The sequence below is a fragment of the Xenopus tropicalis genome, chromosome 9 (genome assembly GCF_000004195.4).
Source record: "Xenopus tropicalis strain Nigerian chromosome 9, UCB_Xtro_10.0, whole genome shotgun sequence".
NCBI classification, from domain to species: Eukaryota; Metazoa; Chordata; class Amphibia; order Anura; family Pipidae; genus Xenopus; species Xenopus tropicalis.
The window spans coordinates 89918729-89942818 of record NC_030685.2 but is presented as its reverse complement, the minus strand read 5'-3'; the positions used below and the strand labels follow the sequence as shown (position 1 = coordinate 89942818).

General features: G+C 56.1%; 1 protein-coding gene across 1 annotated transcript; it reads left to right on the top strand.

Annotated features, from left to right (window-relative positions):
- Nucleotides 1–913: 913 nt before the first annotated feature.
- Nucleotides 914–14672, top strand: lmln (leishmanolysin-like (metallopeptidase M8 family)). The gene is made up of 17 exons (XM_031893306.1): nt 914–1101; nt 5873–5970; nt 7373–7403; nt 8350–8432; nt 8606–8723; nt 9502–9680; nt 9818–9923; nt 10031–10125; nt 10671–10788; nt 11126–11233; nt 11463–11539; nt 11683–11793; nt 12721–12853; nt 12932–13091; nt 13413–13543; nt 14163–14373; nt 14454–14672. The coding sequence occupies exons 1-17, from the start codon at nt 958–960 to the stop codon at nt 14552–14554; spliced, it is 2004 nt and encodes a 667-aa protein (XP_031749166.1). The 5' UTR covers nt 914–957; the 3' UTR covers nt 14555–14672.
- The last annotated feature ends 9418 nt before the right edge of the window (nt 14673–24090 follow it).

Sequence of the window (24090 nt, the reverse complement as noted above, 5' to 3'; positions counted from 1 at the left end):
AGTCTCTCACTAACCCACTTACTAGTCAGTCTCTCACTAACCCACTTACTGGTCAGTCTCTCACTAACCCACTCACTGGTCAGTCTCTCACTAACCCACTCACTGGTCAGTCTCTCACTAACCCACTCACTGGTCAGTCTCTCACTAACCCACTCACTAATCAGTCTCTCACTAACCCACTCACTGGTCAGTCTCTCACTAACCCACTCACTGGTCAGTCTCTCACTAACCACTCACTGGTCAGTCTCTCACTCTTCAACCCTACCCTCACTAATCAGTCTCTCACTAACCCACTCACTGGTCAGTCTCTCACTAACCCACTCACTAATCAGTCTCTCACTAACCCACTCACTGGTCAGTCTCTCACTAACCCACTCACTAATCAGTCTCTCACTAACCCACTCACTGGTCAGTCTCTCACTAACCCACTCACTAATCAGTCTCTCACTAACCCACTCACTGGTCAGTCTCTCACTAACCCACTCACTAGTCAGTCTCTCACTAACCCACTTACTGGTCAGTCTCTCACTAACCCACTCACTGGTCAGTCTCTCACTAACCCACTCACTAATCAGTCTCTCACTAACCCACTCACTGGTCAGTCTCTCACTAACCCACTCACTAATCAGTCTCTCACTAACCCACTCACTGGTCAGTCTCTCACTAACCCACTCACTAATCAGTCTCTCACTAACCCACTCACTGGTCAGTCTCTCACTAACCCACTCACTGGTCAGTCTCTCACTAACCCACTCACTAATCAGTCTCTCACTAACCCACTCACTGCCTCAGAACTGCTGGGAACTCTCTACACTCGGCCTAACGGTTCTTTCGCCCAATAACATCATCTAATTGGTTGGAGTCGCTCCACCCCCTCATGTGACCCGGAAGAGGCTGCTTGTTGATAGTTTCGCTTTGACGTCAGATTGCCATGGTGACCGGCTGAATGGGGACAAGATGGCGGCCGGGCCGGGAAGGAGAGGGACGTTAGAGCATTGGGGCTGCCCGGCCTGGCTGCTCACACTCGGGGCGTTATTCCTGTTGTGCGTCTGTTATACTGGAGCCGCTCACTGCAGGCACCGGGCCCCCGCCCCCCGAGAGGTAACTGGGAAACGGCCCTATGGGAGCCTGGGAATGGGATTAGCCTTACAGTGGGCGGGCTGTCAGGCTGGGAAGGCCATTCCTGTGGGGCTGGGGGTGGGCAGGTAAGGGGGGCACCGTCTGACTTACTGGGGTATTACATTGGAACTGTCAGATTGGGTCAGAATAAGGGAGGAGGGGGGATAATAGTCAGGCTGGGGGGAGGGAGGGAATAAGGGGGATAATAGTCAGGCTGGGGGGGAAGGGAATAAGGGGGATAATAGTCAGGCTGGGGGGGAAGGGAATAAGGGGAGCAGTCAGGCTGGGGGTAAGGGAATAAGGGGGGCAGTCAGGCTGGGGGGGAGGGAATAAGGGGGAGCAGTCAGGCTGGGGGTAAGGGAATAAGGGGAGCAGTCAGGCTGGGGGGGAAGGGAATAAGGGGGAGCAGTCAGGCTGGGGGGGAAGGGAATAGGGGGAGCAGTCAGGCTGGGGGGGAGGGAATAAGGGGGAGCAGTCAGGCTGGGGGGGAGGGAATAAGGGGGAGCAGTCAGGCTGGGGGGAGGGGAATAAGGGGGGCAGTCAGGCTGGGGGGGGAGGAATAAGGGGGGCAGTCCAGGCTGGGGTAAGGGAATTTAGGGGGAGCAGTCAGGCTGGGGGGGAAGGGAATAAGGGGGAGCAGTCAGGCTGGGGGGGAGGAATAAGGGGGGCAGTCAGGCTGGGGGGGAGGGAATAAGGGGGGAGCAGTCAGGCTGGGGGGGAGGGAATAAGGGGGGAGCCAGTCAGGCTGGGGGGGAGGGAATAAGGGGGAGCAGTCAGGCTGGGGGGGAGGGAATAAGGGGGAGCAGTCAGGCTGGGGGGGAGGGAATCAAGGGGGGCAGTCAGGCTGGGGGGGAGGGAATAAGGGGGGCAGTCAGGGCTGGGGGTAAGGGAATTAGGGGGAGCAGTCAGGCTGGGGGGAAGGGAATAAGGGGGAGCAGTCAGGCTGGGGGGAGGGAATAAGGGGGGCAGTCAGGCTGGGGGGGGGAGGGAATAAGGGGGGCAGTCAGGCTGGGGGGAAGGGAATAAGGGGGAGCAGTCAGGCTGGGGGGGAGGGAATAAGGGGGGCAGTCAGGCTGGGGGGGGGAAGGGAATAAGGGGGGCAGTCAGGCTGGGGGGGGGAATAAGGGGGAGCAGTCAGGCTGGGGGGGAAGGGAATAAGGGGGAGCAGTCAGGCTGGGGGGGAGGGAATAAGGGGGGAGCAGTCAGGCTGGGGGGGAGGGAATAAGGGGGGAGCAGTCAGGCTGGGGGGGAGGGAATAAGGGGGGAGCAGTCAGGCTGGGGGGGAGGGAATAAGGGGGAGCAGTCAGGCTGGGGGTAAGGGAATAAGGGGGGAGCAGTCAGGCTGGGGGGGAGGGAATAAGGGGGAGCAGTCAGGCTGGGGGGAAGGGAATAAGGGGGGCAGTCAGGCTGGGGGGGGAAGGGAATAAGGGGGGCAGTCAGGCTGGGGGGGAGGGAATAAGGGGGAGCAGTCAGGCTGGGGGGGAAGGGAATAAGGGGGGAGCAGTCAGGCTGGGGGGGAGGGAATAAGGGGGAGCAGTCAGGCTGGGGGGGAGGGAATAAGGGGGAGCAGTCAGGCTGGGGGGGAGGGAATAAGGGGGGCAGTCAGGCTGGGGGGGAGGGAATAAGGGGGGCAGTCAGGCTGGGGGTAAGGGAATTAGGGGGAGCAGTCAGGCTGGGGGGAAGGGAATAAGGGGGAGCAGTCAGGCTGGGGGGGAGGGAATAAGGGGGGCAGTCAGGCTGGGGGGGAGGGAATAAGGGGGGAGCAGTCAGGCTGGGGGGGAGGGAATAAGGGGGGAGCAGTCAGGCTGGGGGGGAGGGAATAAGGGGGAGCAGTCAGGCTGGGGGGGAGGGAATAAGGGGGAGCAGTCAGGCTGGGGGGGAGGGAATAAGGGGGCAGTCAGGCTGGGGGGGAGGGAATAAGGGGGGCAGTCAGGCTGGGGGTAAGGGAATTAGGGGGAGCAGTCAGGCTGGGGGGAAGGGAATAAGGGGGAGCAGTCAGGCTGGGGGGGAGGGAATAAGGGGGGGCAGTCAGGCTGGGGGGGGGAGGGAATAAGGGGGGCAGTCAGGCTGGGGGGAAGGGAATAAGGGGGAGCAGTCAGGCTGGGGGGGGAGGGAATAAGGGGGGGCAGTCAGGCTGGGGGGGGGAAGGGAATAAGGGGGGCAGTCAGGCTGGGGGGGGGGAATAAGGGGGAGCAGTCAGGCTGGGGGGAAGGGAATAAGGGGGAGCAGTCAGGCTGGGGGGGAGGGAATAAGGGGGGCAGTCAGGCTGGGGGGGGGAGGGAATAAGGGGGGCAGTCAGGCTGGGGGAAGGGAATAAGGGGGAGCAGTCAGGCTGGGGGGGAGGGAATAAGGGGGGCAGTCAGGCTGGGGGGGGAAGGGAATAAGGGGGGGCAGTCAGGCTGGGGGGGGAATAAGGGGGAGCAGTCAGGCTGGGGGGGGGGAGGGAATAAGGGGGGAGCAGTCAGGCTGGGGGGGAGGGAATAAGGGGGAGCAGTCAGGCTGGGGGGGAGGGAATAAGGGGGAGCAGTCAGGCTGGGGGGAGGGAATAAGGGGGGCAGTCAGGCTGGGGGTAAGGGAATAAGGGGGAGCAGTCAGGCTGGGGGGAAGGGAATAAGGGGGAGCAGTCAGGCTGGGGGGGAGGGAATAAGGGGGGCAGTCAGGCTGGGGGGGGAAGGGAATAAGGGGGGCAGTCAGGCTGGGGGGAGGGAATAAGGGGGAGCAGTCAGGCTGGGGGGGAAGGGAATAAGGGGGGAGCAGTCAGGCTGGGGGGGAGGGAATAAGGGGGAGCAGTCAGGCTGGGGGGGAGGGAATAAGGGGGAGCAGTCAGGCTGGGGGGGAGGGAATAAGGGGGGCAGTCAGGCTGGGGGGAAGGGAATAAGGGGGAGCAGTCAGGCTGGGGGGGGAAGGGAATAAGGGGGAGCAGTCAGGCTGGGGGGGAGGGAATAAGGGGGAGCAGTCAGGCTGGGGGGAAGGGAATAAGGGGAGCAGTCAGGCTGGGGGGGAGGGAATAAGGGGGGCAGTCAGGCTGGGGGGGGGAAGGGAATAAGGGGGCAGTCAGGCTGGGGGGGGGAATAAGGGGGAGCAGTCAGGCTGGGGGGAAGGGAATAAGGGGGAGCAGTCAGGCTGGGGGGGGAGGGAATAAGGGGGGGAGGCAGTCAGCGCTGGGGGGAGGGGAATAAGGGGGGAGCAGGTCAGGCTGGGGGGGGGATAGGGGGGAGCAGGTGGGGTAGGATAAGGGGGAGCAGTCAGGCTGGGGGGGAGGGAATAAGGGGGAGCAGTCAGGCTGGGGGAGGGGAATTAGGGGGAGCAGTCAGGCTGGGGGGACGGCGAATAAGGGGGAGCAGTTCCAGGTGGGGGGGAGGGAATAAGGGGGGCAGTCAGGCTGGGGGAAGGGAATAAGGGGGGAGCAGTCAGGGCTGGGGGGGAGGGAATAAGGGGGAGCAGTCAGGCCTGCGGGGGGGAAGGGAATAAGGGGGCGGCAGTCAGGCTTGGGGGGCGAGGGAATAAGGGGGAGCAGTCAGGCTGGGGGAGGGAATAAGGGGGAGCAGTCAGGCTGGGCTGGGAGGGAATAAGGGGGAGCAGTCAGGCTGGGGAGGTAAGCGGAATATAGGGGGAGCAGTCAGGCTGGGGAGAGGGAAAGGGGAGACAGTCAGCTGAGGGGGGAGGGAATAAAGGGGGCAGTCAGGCTGGGGGGGAGGGAATAAGGGGAGGCAGTTCAGGCTGGGGGGAAGGGAATAAGGGGGAGCAGTCAGGCTGGGGGGAGGAATAAGGGGGGCAGTCAGGCTGGGGGGGAAGGGAATAAGGGGGCAGTCAGGCTGGCGGGGAGGGATACCACGGGGACGCGAGAATAAGGGGGAGCAGTCAGTTGGGGGGAAGGGAATAAGGGAGCAGTCAGGCTGGGGGAGAGGGAATAAGGGGGGCAGTCAGGCGCTGGGGGGGGGAGGGAATAAGGGGGGCAGTCAGGCTGGGGGAAGGGAATAAGGGGGAGCAGTCAGGCTGGGGGGAGGGGAAAAGGGGGCAGTCAGGTGGGGGGGAAGGAATAAGGGGGCAGTCAGGCTGGGGGGGGAATAAAGGGGAGCAGTCAGGCTGGGGGGGGAGGGAATAAGGGGGAGCAGTCAGGCTGGGGGGGAGGGAATAAGGGGGAGCAGTCAGGCTGGGGGGAGGGAATAAGGGGGAGCAGTCAGGCTGGGGGAGGAATAAGGGGGGCAGTAGGCGGGGTAAGGATAAGGGGAGCAGTCAGGCTGGGGGAAGGGAATAAGGGGGAGCAGTCAGGCTGGGGGGGAGGGAATAAGGGGGGCAGTCAGCTGGGGGGGGAAGGGAATAAGGGGGGCAGTCAGGCTGGAGGGGGAGGGAAATAAGGGGGAGCAGTCAGGCTGGGGGGGGATGGGAATAAGGGGGGAGCAGTCAGGCTGGGGGGGAGGGAATAAGGGGGAGCAGTCAGGCTGGGGGGGAGGGAATAAGGGGGAGCAGTCAGGCTGGGGGGGAGGGAATAAGGGGGGCAGTCAGGCTGGGGGGGAGGGAATAAGGGGGCAGTCAGGCTGGGGGGAAGGGAATAAGGGGGGCAGTCAGGCTGGGGGGGAGGGAATAAGGGGGGCAGTCAGGCTGGGGGGGAAGGGAATAAGGGGGAGCAGTCAGGCTGGGGGGAAGGGAATAAGGGGGAGCAGTCAGGCTGGGGGGGAAGGGAATAAGGGGGAGCAGTCAGGTGAATAGGGATTTCAGATGAATAATTAGGGAGATCTTTGGTTTCTCGCAGGTTGTATATAAAGTTCCCCAGAAATCCAATCACAAACTGAAGAGACATGTGGCCCCGCAGCTGCGAGTACAGACAGTTTATGATAAAAGTATTGAGAGGTGAGTTCCGCTGTCTCTTTATTTCCCAATGTGACAGTCGGCTGCCGGGGCACAGGGTGCCTTTATCAATCATTTTTACAAAAATTAGTACCGCACTTTGGCCAAAATGTGTAAGCTCACGTGCCACATCCACAATTAGTAAGTACAATTAGTACAGTTAGTAAGTACAGTTAGTAAGTACAGTTAGTAAGTACAATTAGTACAGTTAGTAAGTACAGTTAGTAAGTACAGTTAGTAAGTACAGTTAGTAAGTACAATTAGTACAGTTAGTAAGTACAGTTAGTAAGTACAGTTAGTAAGTACAGTTAGTAAGTACAGTTAGTAAGTACAATGAGTACAGTTAATGTGAGTTACAGTTATGTACGGTACGAAGTTATGAGTATCATTAGTGCAGGACGAATTTAGTACGAGTTTAGGTTATGATCGAGAGATAAGGACAGTTCTGGAGTTAGAGTACCATAGGTGGACAGTTAGTGTAGTACAGTTGAGTTAAGCGTAGCTGGTTTATCAGTTAGTAGTATGACAGTTAGTGTAGTACAGTTTAGTGTAGTACAAGTTTAGTGAGTACAGTTAGTGAGTACACATTTAGTAAGTACAGTTAGTAAGTACAATTAGTACAGTTAGTGAGTACAGTTAGTGAGTACAGTTAGTGAGTACAGTTAGTGAGTACAGTTAGTGAGTACAGTTAGTGAGTACAGTTAGTAAGTACAATTAGTACAGTTAGTGAGTACAGTTAGTGAGTACAGTTAGTGAGTACAGTTAGTGAGTACAGTTAGTGAGTACAGTTAGTGAGTACAGTTAGTGAGTACAGTTAGTGAGTACAGTTAGTAAGTACAATTAGTAAGTACAATTAGTACAGTTAGTGAGTACAGTTAGTGAGTACAGTTAGTAAGTACAGTTAGTAAGTACAATTAGTACAGTTAGTGAGTACAGTTGTTAGTGAGTACAGTTGTTAGTGAGTACAGTTGTTAGTGAGTACAGTTGTTAGTGAGTACAGTTAGTGAGTACAGTTAGTGAGTACAGTTAGTGAGTACAGTTAGTGAGTACAGTTAGTGAGTACAGTTAGTGAGTACAGTTAGTGAGTACAGTTAGTGAGTACAGTTAGTGAGTACAATATTACAATAACAGAGAATTATTGGGGTATTATCTTGTGAATGGGGAAAATTAGAGGAACACAAGGGGTTAAAGAACTCACTGGGCAGAACCCCCAGATCAGCACTTGGCATGTTACTGTTCACAGACAAACAGTTGGTATATAATTAGCAATGTTGGGGGTTCTGCCCTTCTTTAACCCCTTGTATTCCTCTCCTTGTATCCAGCACTGTCTGTAAGTGAGAGTGGGGGATTGCTAAGCGCTTTATGTGCCATGTTGCATTAACTCTTCCCTCTCTGTATCTCGTAGCCTTACACTGGAAAAGAGAAGACTCGTGAAGGTAAGTGGTACCCACACCTCCCTCTCATGTGGGATTTACGTACCACTTGTAATCTGGCCTTGTCCTTACACTGAGTGGGGGTAGGTTTGCCTGTAACCGGATGTGCGGGTAGGTTTGCCTGTAACCGGATGTGCGGGTAGGTTTGCCTGTAACCGGATGTGCGGGTAGGTTTGCCTGTAACCGGATGTGCGGGTAGGTTTGCCTGTAACCGGATGTGCGGGTAGGTTTGCCTGTAACCGGATGTGCGGGTAGGTTTGCCTGTAACCGGATGTGGGGGGTACGCTTGCCTGTAACCCGATGTGGGGGGTACGCTTGCCTGTAACCGGATGTGGGGGGTACGCTTGCCTGTAACCCGATGTGGGGGGTACGCTTGCCTGTAACCGGATGTGGGGGGTACGCTTGCCTGTAACCCGATGTGGGGGGGGTACGTGTGCCTGTAACCGCACGGGGGGGGGTATGGAGCGCATAAGGCTGGGGCAGGGCTACCCGTAGCAGCTCACATTACTGACAGTGGGGCCCTGGCCACACCTGGGGGTCCCAGCCTGAGGGCCTCCTAGGGAAACACTTGGGAAAATGACTGTTTACTCTCTTAGGAACTCCTGCACTGAAGGTCTGGTACTGTGCACTGAGATATCATGGTACCCGGGTTCCATCCAATCAGAGCACAGTTTAATAATACCTGCAAATAAGGGGGGAACATGGTGGATTTTGTTGTCCAGGCAACAGAACAGTAAATACCCTCCCATTGGTATCAGTGTAAATACCCAGTGGCATTTTGAAGCGCTGGGATATACAGGAGAAGGCAATTTGTGCCTCTTTTGCCGCTGGGGAGTCACACTGATGCCCACTGATGCCCCCTATAGCGCAGTAAGGGCAGGCGCCAAACCCTCAGCCGTTGCCCTAAGGAGAAATGTCCCTTCACTGGCGACGTTTGTGTTTCCCACAGAACAAGCTTTTCCCACAAGCGATCTCCTATCTGCAAATGACCTTCCAGGTGCGGAAGCCCAGCAGCTCCGTTCTGCTCAGCAGGTAGGTGGCAGCTACTGAATGAGGCCTTCGCTAAACATCCTCCCACTTAAATATGGTGGGAGAGTCCTGTTCCTCTAGGCGGCTTTGCCCCAGGGAACCCGTAGTGCCGCTTGGTAGTTGACTTGCACAAGGCACATGCGACTTTGTCACCTTTCAATTTTCTGCCCTAATAGGCAATGTGCAACCAACCAGTATCTGAAAAAGAGAGACGATCCCCATAGATACTGTCATGGCGCCTGCTCAGAGTCCACACGGTGTGGCCCCGTCATTGTACCAGAAGAACATCTACAGGTACTGCCCCATAAAGCATCTGCTCACAGACAAGCATTCGGCAATAGGGGCTGTAGGGTTATTTGTTTGTGTGGCCTGTACTGTGGGGTTGTACAGTGGTACTGTTGGGTCTGTGGGTTTGGGAATAGAGTTAGTGGTACTATTGGGTCTGTGGGTTTGGGGACAGGGTGGTGCTGTAGGATCTGTGGGTTTGGGGACAGGGCGGTACTGTTGGATCTGTGGGTTTGGGGACAGGGCGGTACTGTAGGATCTGTGGGTTTGGGGACAGGGCGGTACTGTTGGATCTGTGGGTTTGGGGACAGGGCGGTACTGTTGGATCTGTGGGTTTGGGGACAGGGCGGTACTGGTTGGATCTGTGGGTTTGGGGACAGGGGTGTGTAGATCTGGTTGAGGAGGGTCTGTAGGGGTTTGGGGACAGGGCGGTACTGTAGGATCTGTGGGTTTGGGGACAGGGTGGTGCTGTAGGATCTGTGGGTTTGAGGACAGGGCGGTGCTGTGGATCTGGGTTGAGGAAGGAGTGTGGATTGGGGTTTGGGACAGGGCGGTGCTGTTGGATCTGTGGGTTTGGGGACAGGGTGGTACTGTTGGATCTGTGGGTTTGGGGACAGGGCGGTGCTGTTGGATCTGTGGGTTTGGGGACAGGGCGGTACTGTTGGATCTGTGGGTTTGGGGACAGGGTGGTACTGTTGGATCTGTGGGTTTGGGGACAGGGCAGTGCTGTTGGATCTGTAGAGCAGCGAGTCCTTCCTCCTCATTGACAGCCAGTATCTCTCCCTAGCAATGCAGGGTGTGTAGTGAAACCCAGTGGCACTGTGGCCCCTCAGGTCCCCCCGACGGCCCAGGGATTCCGGATACTGACTTTGTTCTGTACGTGAGTGCAATGACCACTGAGCGGTGCAGCCAGGAGAACATTGTGGCGTATGCCGCTTACTGCCAGCTGGAGGCTGAAATGGACAGGTGGGTTACTGGGATCTCTGGGAGATACGGGGTCCCCTATGGGCCAGTAAACTACAGAGACACCTGACCCCCCCACCCGAGTCCCGCTGCCCGAGTCCCGCTGCCCTCTTTTTACTCCTTATTTCCTCCCTTCACAGACCCATCGCTGGTTACGCCAACTTGTGCCCAAACATGATTTCCACTCAGCCCCAGGAGTTTGTGGGCATGTTATCCACAGTGAAACATGAGATCATCCATGCCCTGGTAAGTGGCCAAACCCTGTGACACCTGTGGGCATTGAGTGCAGTGAGTGTATAGATCACTGTGTACCAAGTGTCTCGTTAGATTTCTGACTGTCTCTCTCTCCAAAGGGCTTTTCCGCTGGGCTCTTTGCCTTTTACTATGACGATGATGGGAACCCGCTGACACCGAGATACATAAATGGCCTCCCGTACTTCAATGAGAGGTAAGTCCATAGACCGCTCCTTCCACCCGCACTTATGGAGCAGGGGGATGGCAGTGAAGGATTCTGGGACAATCATAATAATGAAAGTCATAGTTTGGGGGGAGAGAGTTTCAGTGGTGTAATTAGGGGTTAAATTCTGTGGGAGTAATGCAGAGATGTGCAGCCAGCGAAGGGTCAGTGTCATTGAGAGCTACTAGTGAGGGGGAGGGAGTCTCATTGAGAGCTACCAGTGAGGGGGGGGGGAGTCTCATTTAGAGCTACCAGTGATGGGGGGGGGGGGAGTCTCATTTAGAGCTACCAGTGAGGGGGTGGGAGTCTCATTGAGAGCTACCAGTGAGGGGGTTGGAGTCTCATTGAGAGCTACCAGTGGGGGGCGGGAGTCTCATTGAGAGCTACCAGTGAGGGGGGGGGAGTCTCATTGAGAGCTACCAGTGAGGGGGGGGGGAGTCTCATTGAGAGCTACCAGTGAGGGGGGGGGGAGTCTCATTGGGAGTCACTGCCACACAATATGGCTTTTGCTCCCAATGACTGTTGTTCCCTTACAGCCGCGGATTCTACCAGTGGAGCAACAAAGTGGTTCGCATGGTGCAGAGGGTCTGGGACGTGCGCGGCCAGAAAACTCTTCCCCACAACGTTTTTCTCCTGGTCACCCCGAGAGTTACAGTAAGTTCCTATCTAACTACTCACTGTGGTTTGTGGTGTTTATGAGTTAATATAGGGGTATAATTTGTGTAGGATGGAGCTGCCATAGTGTTTCCCATACACATTCCCTCTTTCTATAGCTGCATGTATGAGTGTTAGCTGCCTTGCCGGGGGAACTCTATGTAGTATTAAAGGTATCTAAATAATCGGCTACAGGTAAAGGGGACCTTTTGGCACCCAGCAATGTATATGGGCCATGTTGGTGTTTATTACACATTCTTCTCTATGTGGAGTGTGAATTGTTTCTCTGTTTGTGGCTTGTCGCTTACCCAGCTCTGCGCTCTGTTTGTTTGCCCAGGAGGAAGCACGGAAGCACTTTGACTGCCCCATTCTGGAGGGGATGGAGCTGGAGAACCAGGGCGGCATCGGCACAGAGCTGAACCACTGGGAGAAACGGCTATTAGAGGTCAGACTCTGTGCCTGTCCCTTTGCTCAGGGACACAATGGGTATGAGACTCCAGCAGCACAAGGGACACTGAGCGACAGTCGGTGGGATTGCGGGAGGGGGAGGAAGCTGCTCGGTGATCATTCCAAGGCTTTGGCATTTACTTCTCTGCCCCCAGCCAATCCCAGCTGCATTCCAGTAATGGTTGCCCATTGGGCACGACGTGAGTAATGAGTGTTGTTTCTTATAGAATGAAGCCATGACTGGGTCCCACACACAGAACAGAGTGTTCTCCAGAATAACATTGGCACTGATGGAAGACACGGGGTAAGATGTGATTTATTGTACCAGGAAAGGTTCTGCTGTGTGCCAGCTGCTTGCATTCACCGTAAGGGGGGGAGTTGGGCAGCAGTGGGTACTCAGTGCCCTGCAGGCCCAGTGGGAGAATGATACCCATGTTTGTGTTCCAGGTGGTACAGAGCCAATTACAGTATGGCGGAGAGACTGGACTGGGGCCGCGGGCAAGGCTGCGATTTTGCCATGAAAAGCTGTAAATTCTGGATTGACAAACTCAAGAGAAAGTAAGTGTCTGTGTGTGTGTCTGTGTCTCGGTGTCTGTGTGGGTGTGTCTGTGTGTGTGCGTGTCTGTCTGTGTGGGTGTGCAATTCATTGTGCTGGTGTCTGCCTGTCTCTCCATGCCACCTGTGGGGGTACCGGTCCATCATTGGGTGCCTGCCTGTCTCTCTATGCCACCTGTGGGGGTGCCAGTCCATCATTGGGTGCCTGCCTGTCTCTCCATGCCACCTGTGGGGGTGCCGGTCCATCATTGGGTGTCTGCCTGTCTCTCCATGCCACCTGTGGGGGTGCCGGTCCATCATTGGGTGTCTGCCTGTCTCTCCATGCCACCTGTGGGGTGCCGTCCATCATTGGGTGTCTGCCTGTCTCTCCATGCCACCTGTGGGGGTGCGCGTCCATCATTGGGTGTCTGCCTGTCTCTCCATGCCACCTGTGGGGGGGTCGGTCTGCCTGTCTCTCCATGCCACCTGTGGGGGTGCCGGCCCATCATTGGGTGTCTGCCTGTCTCTCCATGCCACCTGTGGGGTACCGGTCCATCATTGGGTGTCTGCCTGTCTCTCCATGCCACCTGTGGGGGTGTCGGTCCATCATTGGGTGTCTGCCTGTCTCTCCATGCCACCTGTGGGGGTACCGGTCCATCATTGGGTGTCTGCCTGTCTCTCCATGCCACCTGTGGGGGTGCCGGCCCATCATTGGGTGTCTGCCTGTCTCTCCATGCCACCTGTGGGGGTACCGGTCCATCATTGGGTGTCTGCCTGTCTCTCCATGCCACCTGTGGGGGTGCCAGTCCATCATTGGGTGCCTGCCTGTCTCTCCATGCCACCTGTGGGGGTGCTGGCCCATCATTGGGTGTCTCTGTGCTTCTGTCGGTGGGACCCAGGTCAGTCTTTTACTAGTAGCTGAGTTGGACAAACCCTGTTATTTGTGTGTAGGAATCAGCGCTTAAGTCCATTCTGTGACACGGTGCGGAGCAACCCCCTGCAACTCACCTGTAGGCAGGACCAGAAGGCTGTGGCCATATGTAACCTGCAGAGATTTGCCAGCCCGTTACCCCAGGAATACCAGGTAATATAACCCCCCAGTTCCATACAGTGCCCCCCAGCTGCCTGGGTTGGGATAGTGACTGTGGGTTGTTACTTGCAGTACTTTGATGACATCCCTGGGGTGTTGGCGGACGACTTGCCTCACTACGGCGGCGCTGTGGAAATCGCAGACTTTTGCCCCTTTGCCCAGGAGTTCCGCTGGCACCAGAGCGGGGAGTTCCAGCGCAGCTCCGACTGCAGAGCCCCGGAGAACCAACCAGGTGGGATATAAAGTGCCTTGTGGTTCTGCCTTTATCTTCCCCGGGACTCTCGGTTCTGCAGCAGAAATATCTCCTTGGGTATAACGTTCCCCACAGTTGGGATTAGAGGCTTTGTGTACAGAAAATGGACAAGTGGTCGGTCCTTAAAAGGGCAAGTCAACCCAGTTACTTGTCTGTATCTGTATTAATTGGGGTTGTTGGTTCCATTGCTGTGACACTTGCCAACCCTGCATGACACCCTGCCCACGTACCCCTCCGTGTGCCCTATATGCCCACCCTGTTGGTACCGGGGGATTCATTAGAACTTTATTTCTATTTCAGCTTCCTCTAAAAATTACGGCGCTGAGCGCTATGGGCCGGGGTCTGCCTGCCTGGAGCAGAGATCTGCCTTTGTGATGGAGCAGTGCACTAAAAGGATGAGTTACCCCGACTGGGGCAGCGGCTGTTACCAGGTACTTACTCCCATCATTTCTAAAGCACATTTTCTAAACATATTTACCAAAAAATGTACCATCATGTTGGCTCCCAGCAATGAGTAGAGGCCATTTTGGTGCTGATTTGGATTCTTCTCCTTTTGGCTACTGAATTATTTCCTTTATTGGCTTACGCAGCACTGTGCTCTGTCTGTGTGTGTTTGTATCTATGTGTGTGTGTATATGTGTGTGTATGTGTGTATCTGTCTGTGTGTATCTGTCTGTGTGTGTGTGTATCTGTCTGTGTGTATCTACTGTATGTGTGTGTATCTATGTGTATGTGTGTGTATGTATGCGTGTCTGTGTGTATATGTATGTGTGCGTGCCTGTGTGTATGTGTGCGTGTCTGTGTGTGTATGTGTGTCTGTGCGTATATGTTTGCTTGTGTGTATGTATATGTGTGTATGCGTGTCTGCGTATATGTGTGTATGTGTGTCTGTGCGTATATGTTTGCTTGTGTGTGTGTATGTATGTGTGTGCGTGTCTGTGTGTATATGTGTGTGTATATGTATGCGTGTGTGTGTATGTGTGTCTGTGTATAAGTATATGTGTGAGTGTATGTGTGTATATAAGTATATATGTCCTTCCCCCCCTGCAGGTGAGTTGCACAGAGGACGGGCTGCAAGTGTGGGTTCATGACACCCCGTATCTCTGCACCAAATGGGGCCAGATCCTGCGTGTCCGTGTGCAGATGAATGCCTGGCTCTATGATGGGAATCTGGTTTGCCCCCCCTGCCCAGACTTCTGTGAGATGTGCCCACCTGAGCGAGACCCCCCTCTGGACAACAGAAGCCGAGCCGCCCCATTGGGTGAGTTGGTAACATTACTGAGCCAGACACCCCCCCCCCTGTGGGTATGGGGCCCCCTAACCTTCTCTCTCCTCTCTCAGATCTCTGCTCTCACTCCCCCAACCTGGTGGTGACCCTGCGGCTCCTGACGCTCAATCTGCTCCCGGTGCTGGCCGGCTTCTTCCTCTGTGTGTATAACTAGCCGCCAGGCTATGGGCTGGGGGAGATGGGCTCGCTCTGGATCAGAGCTTCTCTCGTGTCTGTGACACTGGCCGCACCTTACTCTGCCATCAGAGTGAATAAACACCTGCCCCCCGATACTGACGGGGCCCTTGGTTACTTGCTCTCTGCCCAGTGTTGTGGGCATAGGGTCCCTGGCTGCTCAGTACCTACTGTATTCTGATTGGCTGGCTGCTCAGTACCTGCTGTATCCTGATTGGCTGGCTGCTCAGTACCTACTGTATCCTGATTGGCTGGCTGCTCAGTACCTACTGTACCCGGATTGGCTGGCTGCTTAGTACCTACTGTATCCTGATTGGCTGGCTGCTCAGTACCTGCTGTATCCTGATTGGCTGGCTGCTCAGTACCTGCTGTATCCTGATTGGCTGGCTGCTCAGTACCTGCTGTATCCTGATTGGCTGGCTGCTCAGTACCTACTGTATTCTGATTGGCTGGCTGCTCAGTACCTGCTGTATCCTGATTGGCTGGCTGCTCAGTACCTGCTGTATCCTGATTGGCTGGCTGCTCAGTACCTGCTGTATCCTGATTGGCTGGCTGATCAGTACCTATTGTATTCTGATTGGTTGGCTGCTTAGTACCTACTGTATCCTGATTGGCTGGCTGCTCAGTACCTACTGTACCCCGATTGGCTGGCTGTTCAGTACCTACTGTACCCCGATTGGCTGGCTGTTCAGTACCTACTGTACCCCGATTGGCTGGCTGCTCAGTACCTACTGTATCCTGATTGGCTGGCTGCTCGATACAGAGATTTGAGCAGAGGGTGCCCGGTTGCTATGTACAGAGATTTGGGCAGAGGGTGCCCGGCTGCTGGGTACAGAGATTTGGGCAGGGGGTGCCCGGTTGCTGGGTACAGAGACTTGGGCAGGGGGTGCCCGGTTGCTGGGTACAGAGATTTGGGCAGGGGGTGCCCGGTTGCTGGGTACAGAGACTTGGGAGGGGGTGCCCGGTTGCTGGGTACAGAGACTTGGGCAGGGGGTGCCCGGTTGCTGGGTACAGAGATTTGGGCAGGGGGTGCCCGGTTGCTGGGTACAGAGACTTGGGCAGGGGGTGCCGCGTTGCTGGTACAGAGACTTGGGCAGGGGGTGCCGGTTTGCCTGGGTACAGAGACTTGGGGCAGGGGGTGCCCGGGTTGCTGGGTACAGAGACTTGGGCAGGGGGTGCCGGTTGCTGGGTACAGAGACCTTGGGCAGCGGGGTGCCCGGTTGCTGGGTACAGAGACTTGGGCAGGGGGTGCCCGGTTTGCTGGGTACAGAGACTTGGGCAGGGGGTGCCCGGTTGCTGGGTACAGAGACTTGGGCAGGGGGTGCCGGTTGCTGGTACAGAGACTTGGGCAGGGGGTGCCCGGTTGCTGGGTACAGAGACTTGGGCAGGGGGTGCCCGGTTGCTGGGTACAGAGACTTGGGCAGGGGGTGCCGGTTGCTGGGTACAGAGACCTTGGGCAGGGGGTGCCCGGTTGCTGGGTACAGAGACTTGGGCAGGGGGTGCCCGGTTGCTGGTACAGAGACCTTGGGCAGGGGGTGCCCGGTTGCTGGTACAGAGACCTTGGGCAGGGGGTTCCCGGTTGCTGGGTACAGAGACCTTGGCAGGGGGTGCCCGGTGCTGGGTACAGAGACCTTGGGCAGGGGGTGCCGGTTGCTGGGTACAGAGACCTTGGCAGGTTGCTGGGTACAGAGACCTTGGGGCAGGGGTGCCCGGTTGCTGGGTACAGAGACCTTGGGCAGGGGGTTCCCGGTTGCTGGGTACAGAGACCTTGGGCAGGGGGGTGCCCGGTTGCTGGGTACAGAGACCTTGGGCAGGGGGGTGCCCGGTTGCTGGTACAGAGGACCTTGGCAGGGGGTGCCGGTTTGCTGGGTACAGAGACTTGGGCAGGGGGTGGCCCGGTTGCTGGGTACAGAGACTTGGGGCAGGGGGTGCCCGGTTGCTGGGTACAGAGACCTTGGGCAGGGGGTGCCGGTTGCTGGGTACAGAGACTTGGGCAGGGGGTGCCCGGTTGCTGGGTACAGAGACCTTGGGCAGGGGGTGCCGGTTGCTGGGTACAGAGACTTGGGCAGGGGGTGCCGGTTGCTGGGTACAGAGACTTGGGAGGGGGTGCCCGGTTGCTGGGTACAGAGACTTGGGAGGGGGTGCCCGGTTGCTGGGTACAGAGACCTTGGCAGGGGGTGCCCGGTTGCTGGGTACATAGCCAGAGAGTATTTATAGTGCGTAACGTGTCCTTGTGTCAGTCATGTGATCTTGTTTGCTCCCACAAACTGTGACTTTATTTGTCCTTTATTTTAGCTGCAATTTTACACACTCAGGACTGAGACTGGTTGCATCTTGGGGGGGATAACGACAGGGATTTACCCCACTGAGGCCAGTGCCCCCCCCCCCCCCCAGGTCTCTATACAGAATAAATATTTTGCTACATATATTCCTCCCCAGATACCCGTACATTGCTGCTACCCCCATACTCACAGCACAGAGTGTATATAGATCCCTATTGCCCCACATACCCCCCAGTCTCCAGTGCAGCTCTAAATACTCAGCAGTGCCTGTTTGTTATGTGGGCGGCGTAGCTCCTCCCATAGCGCACAGAATGTATATATACAGGTAAGGTGCAGAGTATATACTGCTGTAACCATTTGCCTGCAGGCGGGGGCAGATATATAGCGCACACACTTACTGGATGGGGGGGTAGTATTTCCTAGGGGAGACTGATCTGCTGGGGTATCAGTGGCAACTCTTGGTGCAGTATTTCCCCTAATGATCATGATCGGGGGGCACTGGTGCATGCTGGTACATTAAGGCAAGTGCTCTGCCAAATAATGACTCCCAGCAAAGGGTACTGGGTAATAAGTCTTGCACTGCAAAGGATTCTGGGCAATAATTGCATTGCTTGGCCAAGTATAGTGGACAATACCTGACACAGCAATGAATTCTGGGGCTGAGGATTCCCGGAGCTGCTAGGGGGCCCAGTTTCCTTCATGGTAGGGGGGTTCATATCATGGTACAGTCCGTGTAGCGCCGCCATATTGTTTGTGAGAAATGGGTGCAGAGGAGAATGTGGCCCAAATGTCTCCCTGAGACTGCCAGGGTGCTGGGTGCCCTTCTGCCTATTGTGTGTATGTTTAATGGTGGGGTTGTTACCGCGGGATAGAGGGGTGCAGAGTATCTGCTGCTGCTTCAGGCTTCATTGCCTCAGTTCTGCTGCTGCCTGTACTTGTGGCACATGGGTATATCCCCAGCTCAGCGTGCCATATGTGTGTCTGTGCCCGTGCCAGCCAAAGCCGAGAATCAGCCCCTCCCCTGGCATCAGACTCCTCCCTTTCCTGCACCCGGAACCATTGTCTCCGCCCATGCAGCAGATATCGGCTCTGAACTGCCAACTCTTGCGTTTTTTTGCCAATATCCGTTGTGTGTGTGGGCGGAGACAATGGTTCCGTGTGCAGGAAAGGGAGGAGTCTGATGCCAGGGGAGGGGCTGATTCCCAGACAGCGTCTTTCCGTAGGGAACTGGTATTTGGTTTTATCTTCTTTGTGAGGCTTAAAGGGAAACTAAACCCCAAGAACCACTTTGTCTGTTTATTTTCTGTACCATTGCGTTACATTTATATGTTATACACTCCCTTAGACTGTAAGCTCTGTGGGGCAGAAACTGCCTATGTCTAAATGTGGCACTGAATATGTGTAATTGTGTCTGTTTATTTATTGCTGTGTTTGTCCCCCCCCCATATCTGTGATTATGTACAGCACTGCGTATCCATAGCGATACAGAGATTTACTTTTTACGCGCATTTTACGCCATTTTACACGCAGCTGATTTATACATGCGACTGCCTGGGGCGGGGCTTCATGTTTACATTGATAAACCCCTTCCCTGCCATGAGCAGTAGTGGGAGGGGCTACAGATTTTATTATCCATGTGCAATAAAGTATCATTGGATAAAATGAGGTGTATTTATTCACTGACAGTGGGAGGGGCCCCTGGGATCTGTTGTGTATGTGAGGGCCCCTGGCAGCCTTCCAGCTGCCCCCCAACAACCTTCTGTCCCTGGGATACTGGGAGTTGCAGGCCGGACATCCCTGCTGTATATACAGATACTATAGAACAATGTTACCCAGTGTAATACTCTGTGCTTTCTGCCCTTACCTAAGATTCCTCCCCCAGGCCCTGTCTGATCCTGGGGCCCCGGGGCAAATGCCCTCTCACTTCTGAACTTAAACCAAGAGAAGGAGTTGACACTGAGACTGGAGGTGGCTATGGGTGAACTAAGGTCTAGACTAAATGAGCTGAGACTATAACTGGAGGTGGCTACATCTGGGCTTAGGCCCATGTTGGGTGGCTAGGGCTTAATTAAAGCCTAGACTGGAGGAGTTGAGACTGAGATTGGAGGAGGCTAAGTCTGAACTGAGGCCTAGACTGGAAGCACTGAGGCTAAAGCTGGCCATACACGTGGCGATCTGACGATGTGGTCGCACGAAACATCGCCAGATCCGCCACACACCATTCAGGGCTGAATCGGCAGGTAAGGAGAAACAATAGGATTTCTACCTCCTTCTGCCGATTCAGCGCTGAAGGGAGAATTTGGTCAGGCGCCTTCTATGGCACCCGATCAAAATTTTCAAACTGGTCCGATCGGCGAGTCGACCGATATCAGCAGCCTCCTGCGATACTGCCTCGCCGACATACCATACACGCACCGAATATCGTACGAAACGAGGTTTTGTACGATATTATTGGTGCGTGTATGGCCACCTTAAGACTAGTAGTGGCTAAATCTGGGCTAAGGCTCTGACGGGAAGTGGCTAATGCTGAACTAAGGCCTAGACTGGAGGAGTTGAGACAAAGACTGGAGGTAGGTAAGTCTGAACTAAGGCCTAGACTGGAAGCACTGAGGCTAAGACTAGTAGTGGCTAAATCTGGGCTAAGGTTCTGATTGGAGGTGGCTAATTCTGAACTAAGGCCTAGACTGGAGGAGTTGAGACTAAGACTGGAGGTAGGTAAGTCTGAACTAAGGCCTAGACTGGAGGAGTTGAGAATAAGACTGGAGGTAGGTAAGTCTGAACTAAGGACTAGACTGGAGGAGTTAAGACTAAGACCTGAGGTGGCTAAGTCTGAACTAAGGCCTAGACTGGAAGCACTGAGGCTAAGACTAGTAGTGGCTAAATCTGGGCTAAGGTTCTGATTGGAAGTGGCTAATACTGAACTAAGGCCTAGACTGGAGGAGTTAAGACTAAGTCTGAGACTGTGAGTAGAAGTGACTGGTGCTGAGACTGATTGAGTGAAGATAAAGACAATGGGCGGAAGATCAGACTGACAGATTTGCAAAGAGGAATCTTTAGATTTTGCTCCAGTTATAAAAGTGGATTTTGTGGGAAAGTCGTAGTTCAACAAACTCCATTGAGCCCAGACCCCTCCGTATGGGCTTTGTATGGTCCAGTTCATGGTTGGGTGAGTAGGCCCAGAACTAAATAACTGGTACTGGGTGGAGCCTCCCACTGAATGAGACTTCGGGTGCCAGATGCGCCTGTTGCTCTGCAGATATTGGTGCAACTCCCGGCACCCTGACACTTCCCCAGGCTGGGAGTAGCGCGGCAACATGGGTGCCATCTGCATAGAGCCCTCCGGCCGGGCCTGGGCATTACTAACAGACTAACGACTCACTGAGCTGGTCCAATGCTGAGTTTAATTATGGAAATATATTCATTAATAATAATCATTTCATTGGTGGCAGGAAGGAGGAGTCGCACTGACAGGGCCGCTCTGGGCCTTCCCCGGTTACTCGGGGAGAGACTGACAGGGCCGCTCTGGGCCTTTCCCGGTTACTCAGGGAGAGACTGACAGGGCCGCTCTGGGCCTTCCCTGGTTACTCGGGGAGAGACTGACAGGGCCGCTCTGGGCCTTTCTCTGGTTACTCGGGGAGAGACTGACAGGGCCGCTCTGGGCCTTTCTCTGGTTACTCGGGGAGAGACTGACAGGGCCGCTCTGGGCCTTTCCTGGTTACTCGGGGAGAGACTGACAGGGCCGCTCTGGGCCTTTCTCTGGTTACTCAGGGAGAGACTGACAAGGTCCGGCTCTGGGCCTTCCCTGGTTACTCGGGGAGAGACTGACAGGGCCGCTCTGGGGCCCTTTCTCTGGTTACTCGGGAGAGACTGACAGGGGCCGCTCTGGGCCTTTCTCTGGTTACTCGGGAGAGACTGACAGGGCCGCTCTGGGCCTTTCTCTGGTTACTCGGGGAGAGACTGACAGGGCCGCTCTGGGCCTTTCTCTGGTTACTCGGGGAGAGACTGACAGGGCCGCTCTGGGCCTTCCCTGGTTACTCGGGGAGAGACTGAAAGGGCGGCTCTGGGCCTTTCTCTGGTTACTCGGGGAGAGACTGACAGGGCCGCTCAGGGCCTTTCTCTGGTTACTCGGGGGGCTGACAGGGCCGCTCTGGCTTTCTCTGGTTACTCGGGAGAGACCTGCACTCCGGCTCTGGGCCTTTCCTGGTTACTCGGGGAGAGACTGACAGGGCCGCTCTGGGCCTTTCTCTGGTTACTCGGGGAGAGACTGACAGGGCCGCTCTGGGCCTTTCTCTGGTTACTCGGGGAGAGACTGACAGGGCCGCTCTGGGCCTTTCTCTGGTTACTCGGGGAGAGACTGACAGGGCCGCTCTGGGCCTTTCTCTGGTTACTCGGGGAGAGACTGACAGGGCCGCTCTGGCCTTTCCCTGGTTACTCGGGGAGAGACTGAAAGGGCCGGCTCTGGGCTTTTCCTGGTTACTCGGGGAGAGACTGACAGGGCCGCTCTGGGCCTTCCCTGGTTACTCGGGAGAGACTGACAGGGCCGCTCTGGGCCTTTCTCTGGTTACTCGGGGAGAGACTGAGAGGGCGGCTCTGGGCCTTCGCCTGGTTACTCGGGGAGAGACTGAAAGGGCGGCTCTGGGCCTTCCCTGGTTACACGGGGAGAGACTGACAGGGCCGCTCTGGCCTTTCCTCTGGTTACTCGGGGAGAGACTGACAGGGCCGCTCTGGGCCTTTCTCTGGTTACTCGGGGAGAGACTGACAGGGCCGCTCTGGGCCTTTCTCTGGTTACTCGGGGAGAGACTGACAGGGCCGCTCTGGGCCTTTCTCTGGTTACTCAGGGAGAGACGAAAAGGGCCGCTCTGGGCCTTCCCTGGTTACTCAGGGAGAGACTAACAGGGCCGCTCTGGGCCTTTCTCTGGTTACTCAGGGAGAGACTGAAAGGGCAGCTCTGGGCCTTCCCTGGTTACTCGGGGAGAGAGAGACTGACAGGGCGGCTCTGGGCCTTCCCCCGGTTACTCAGGGAGAGACTGACAGGGCCGCTCTGGGCCTTCCCCGGTTACTCGGGGAGAGACTGACAGGGCGGCTCTGGGCCTTCCCTGGTTACTCGGGGAGAGACTGACAGGGCGGCTCTGGGCCTTTCCCTGGTACTCGGGGAGAGACTGACAGGGCCGCTCTGGGCCTTCCCTGGTTACTCGGGGAGAGACTGACAGGGCCGCTCTGGGCCTTCCCTGGTTACTCGGGGAGAGACTGAAAGGGCCGCTCTGGGCCTTCCCTGGTTACTCGGGGAGAGACTGAAAGGGCCGCTCTGGGCCTTCCCTGGTTACTCGGGGAGAGACTGACAGGGCCGCTCTGGGCCTTCCCTGGTTACTTGAGAGGGAGCGGCCTGGGCTTCCCTGGTTATCGGGGAGAGACTGACAGGGCCGCTCTGGGCCTTCCCTGGTTACTCGGGGAGAGACTGACAGGGCTGCTCTGGCCTTTCCCTGGTTATTCAGGGAGAGACTGAAAGGGCGGCTCTGGGCCTTCCCCGGTTACTCAGGGAGAGACTGACAGGGCCGCTCTGGGCCTTCCCTGGTTACTCGGGGAGAGACTGACAGGGCGGCTCTGGGCCTTCCCTGGTTACTCAGGGAGAGACTGACAGGGCGGCTCTGGGCCTTCCCTGGTTACTCAGGAAGAGACTGACAGGGCCGCTCTGGGCCTTCCCCGGTTACTCAGGGAGAGACTGACAGGGCCGCTCTGGGCCTTCCCCGGTTACTCAGGAGAGGGCGGCTCTGGGCCTTCCCTGGTTACTCATGGAGAGACGGAAAGGGCCGCTCTGGCCTCCCTGGTTACTCGGGGAGAGACTGACAGGGCCGCTCGGGCCGTTTCGTCTGGTTACTCGGGGAGAGGACTGCAGGGGCCGCTCTTGGGCTTTCTCTGGTTACTCTGGGGAGAGACGGACAGTGCCGCTCTGGCCTTCTCTGGTACTCGGGGAGAGACTACAGGCCGCTCTGGGCCTCCCTGGTACTGGGGAGAGACTGACAGGCGCTCTGGGCCTTTCTTGGTTATCGGGGGAGACATGACAGGACCTCTGGCTTTCTCTGGTTACTCGGGGAGAGACTGACAGGGCCGCTCTGGGCCTTCTCTCGGTACTCGGGGAGGGAGAGAGCTGACAGGGCCCTCTGGCTTCTCTGGTTACTCGGGAGAGGACTGACAGGGCCGCTCTGGGCTTTCTCTGGGTTACTCGGGGAAGAGACTACAGGGCGCTCTGGGCTTTCTCTGTAACTCGGGAGGATGACAAGGCGGCTCTGGGCTTCTCTGTACTCGGGTGAGCTGCCGGGATGTATCGGTTTCTGCTCGTTTTGATTCGTTTTGTGATTCGGCCAGGGGATTCTGCTACGGTTCATTGTTTAGCAGTTCTTTTTGGCAAATCATACTCCAGAGATCTGCTGTGTTGGACCATTTGGGTCAGTAATGTTCTGGATGATTTCTGAGGCAGGAGATGAATTGGTACAGGTTGCCCTGTAGCATTTATACACACCTCAAACAGGGAACCTCAAGAAGTCAGGTTAGGATAGGTTAGGAAGGGTTAGTTAGGGATAGTTAGGGATAGTTGAGGAGAGTTAGGTTAGGATAGGTTAGGTTTAGGGATAGGTAGGTTAGGGATAGGTAGGGTAGGATAGGTAGGTAGGGTTAGGATAGGGGTCAGGGATGGGTGTGGTAGGGATAGGGTTGATATGGGGATAGGTGGGATAGGGTTGGATAGGTTGGTGGGGATGTGGGGTTTGGAGGAGTGGGTGGGGTTAGGGGGAAAGATGGAAGGGATGGGGTTAGGGATATAGGGTAGTTGGCCAGATAGAGGTGGGGATAGGATAGGTTGGGGTTAGGTTGGGGTAGGGTTAGGTTAGGGTTAGGGATAGGATAGGGATAGGTCTTAGGGAAGGATTACGGATAGGGATAGGTTAGGGGTAGGAATAGGGTTAGGGCTAGGGCTGGGTTAGGGTTGGGGATGGTTTGGGGTGGGGTGGGGTGGGATAGGTAGGGTTGGAGGTTGGGGATAGTTTGGGTAGGGTTGGGGGTGGGTTAGGGTGGTTAGGGTTGAGGCACTACTTATGAGGGGACTGGGGGGTGAGGGGGTGAGAGGCACGTACTTACTGGAGCGGATGGGGGTGAGGGGGTGAGGCAGGTAGCTTATGGAGCGACTGGGTGAGGCACGTACTTATTGGAAGGAACTGGGGGGTGAGGCCGTACTTATGGA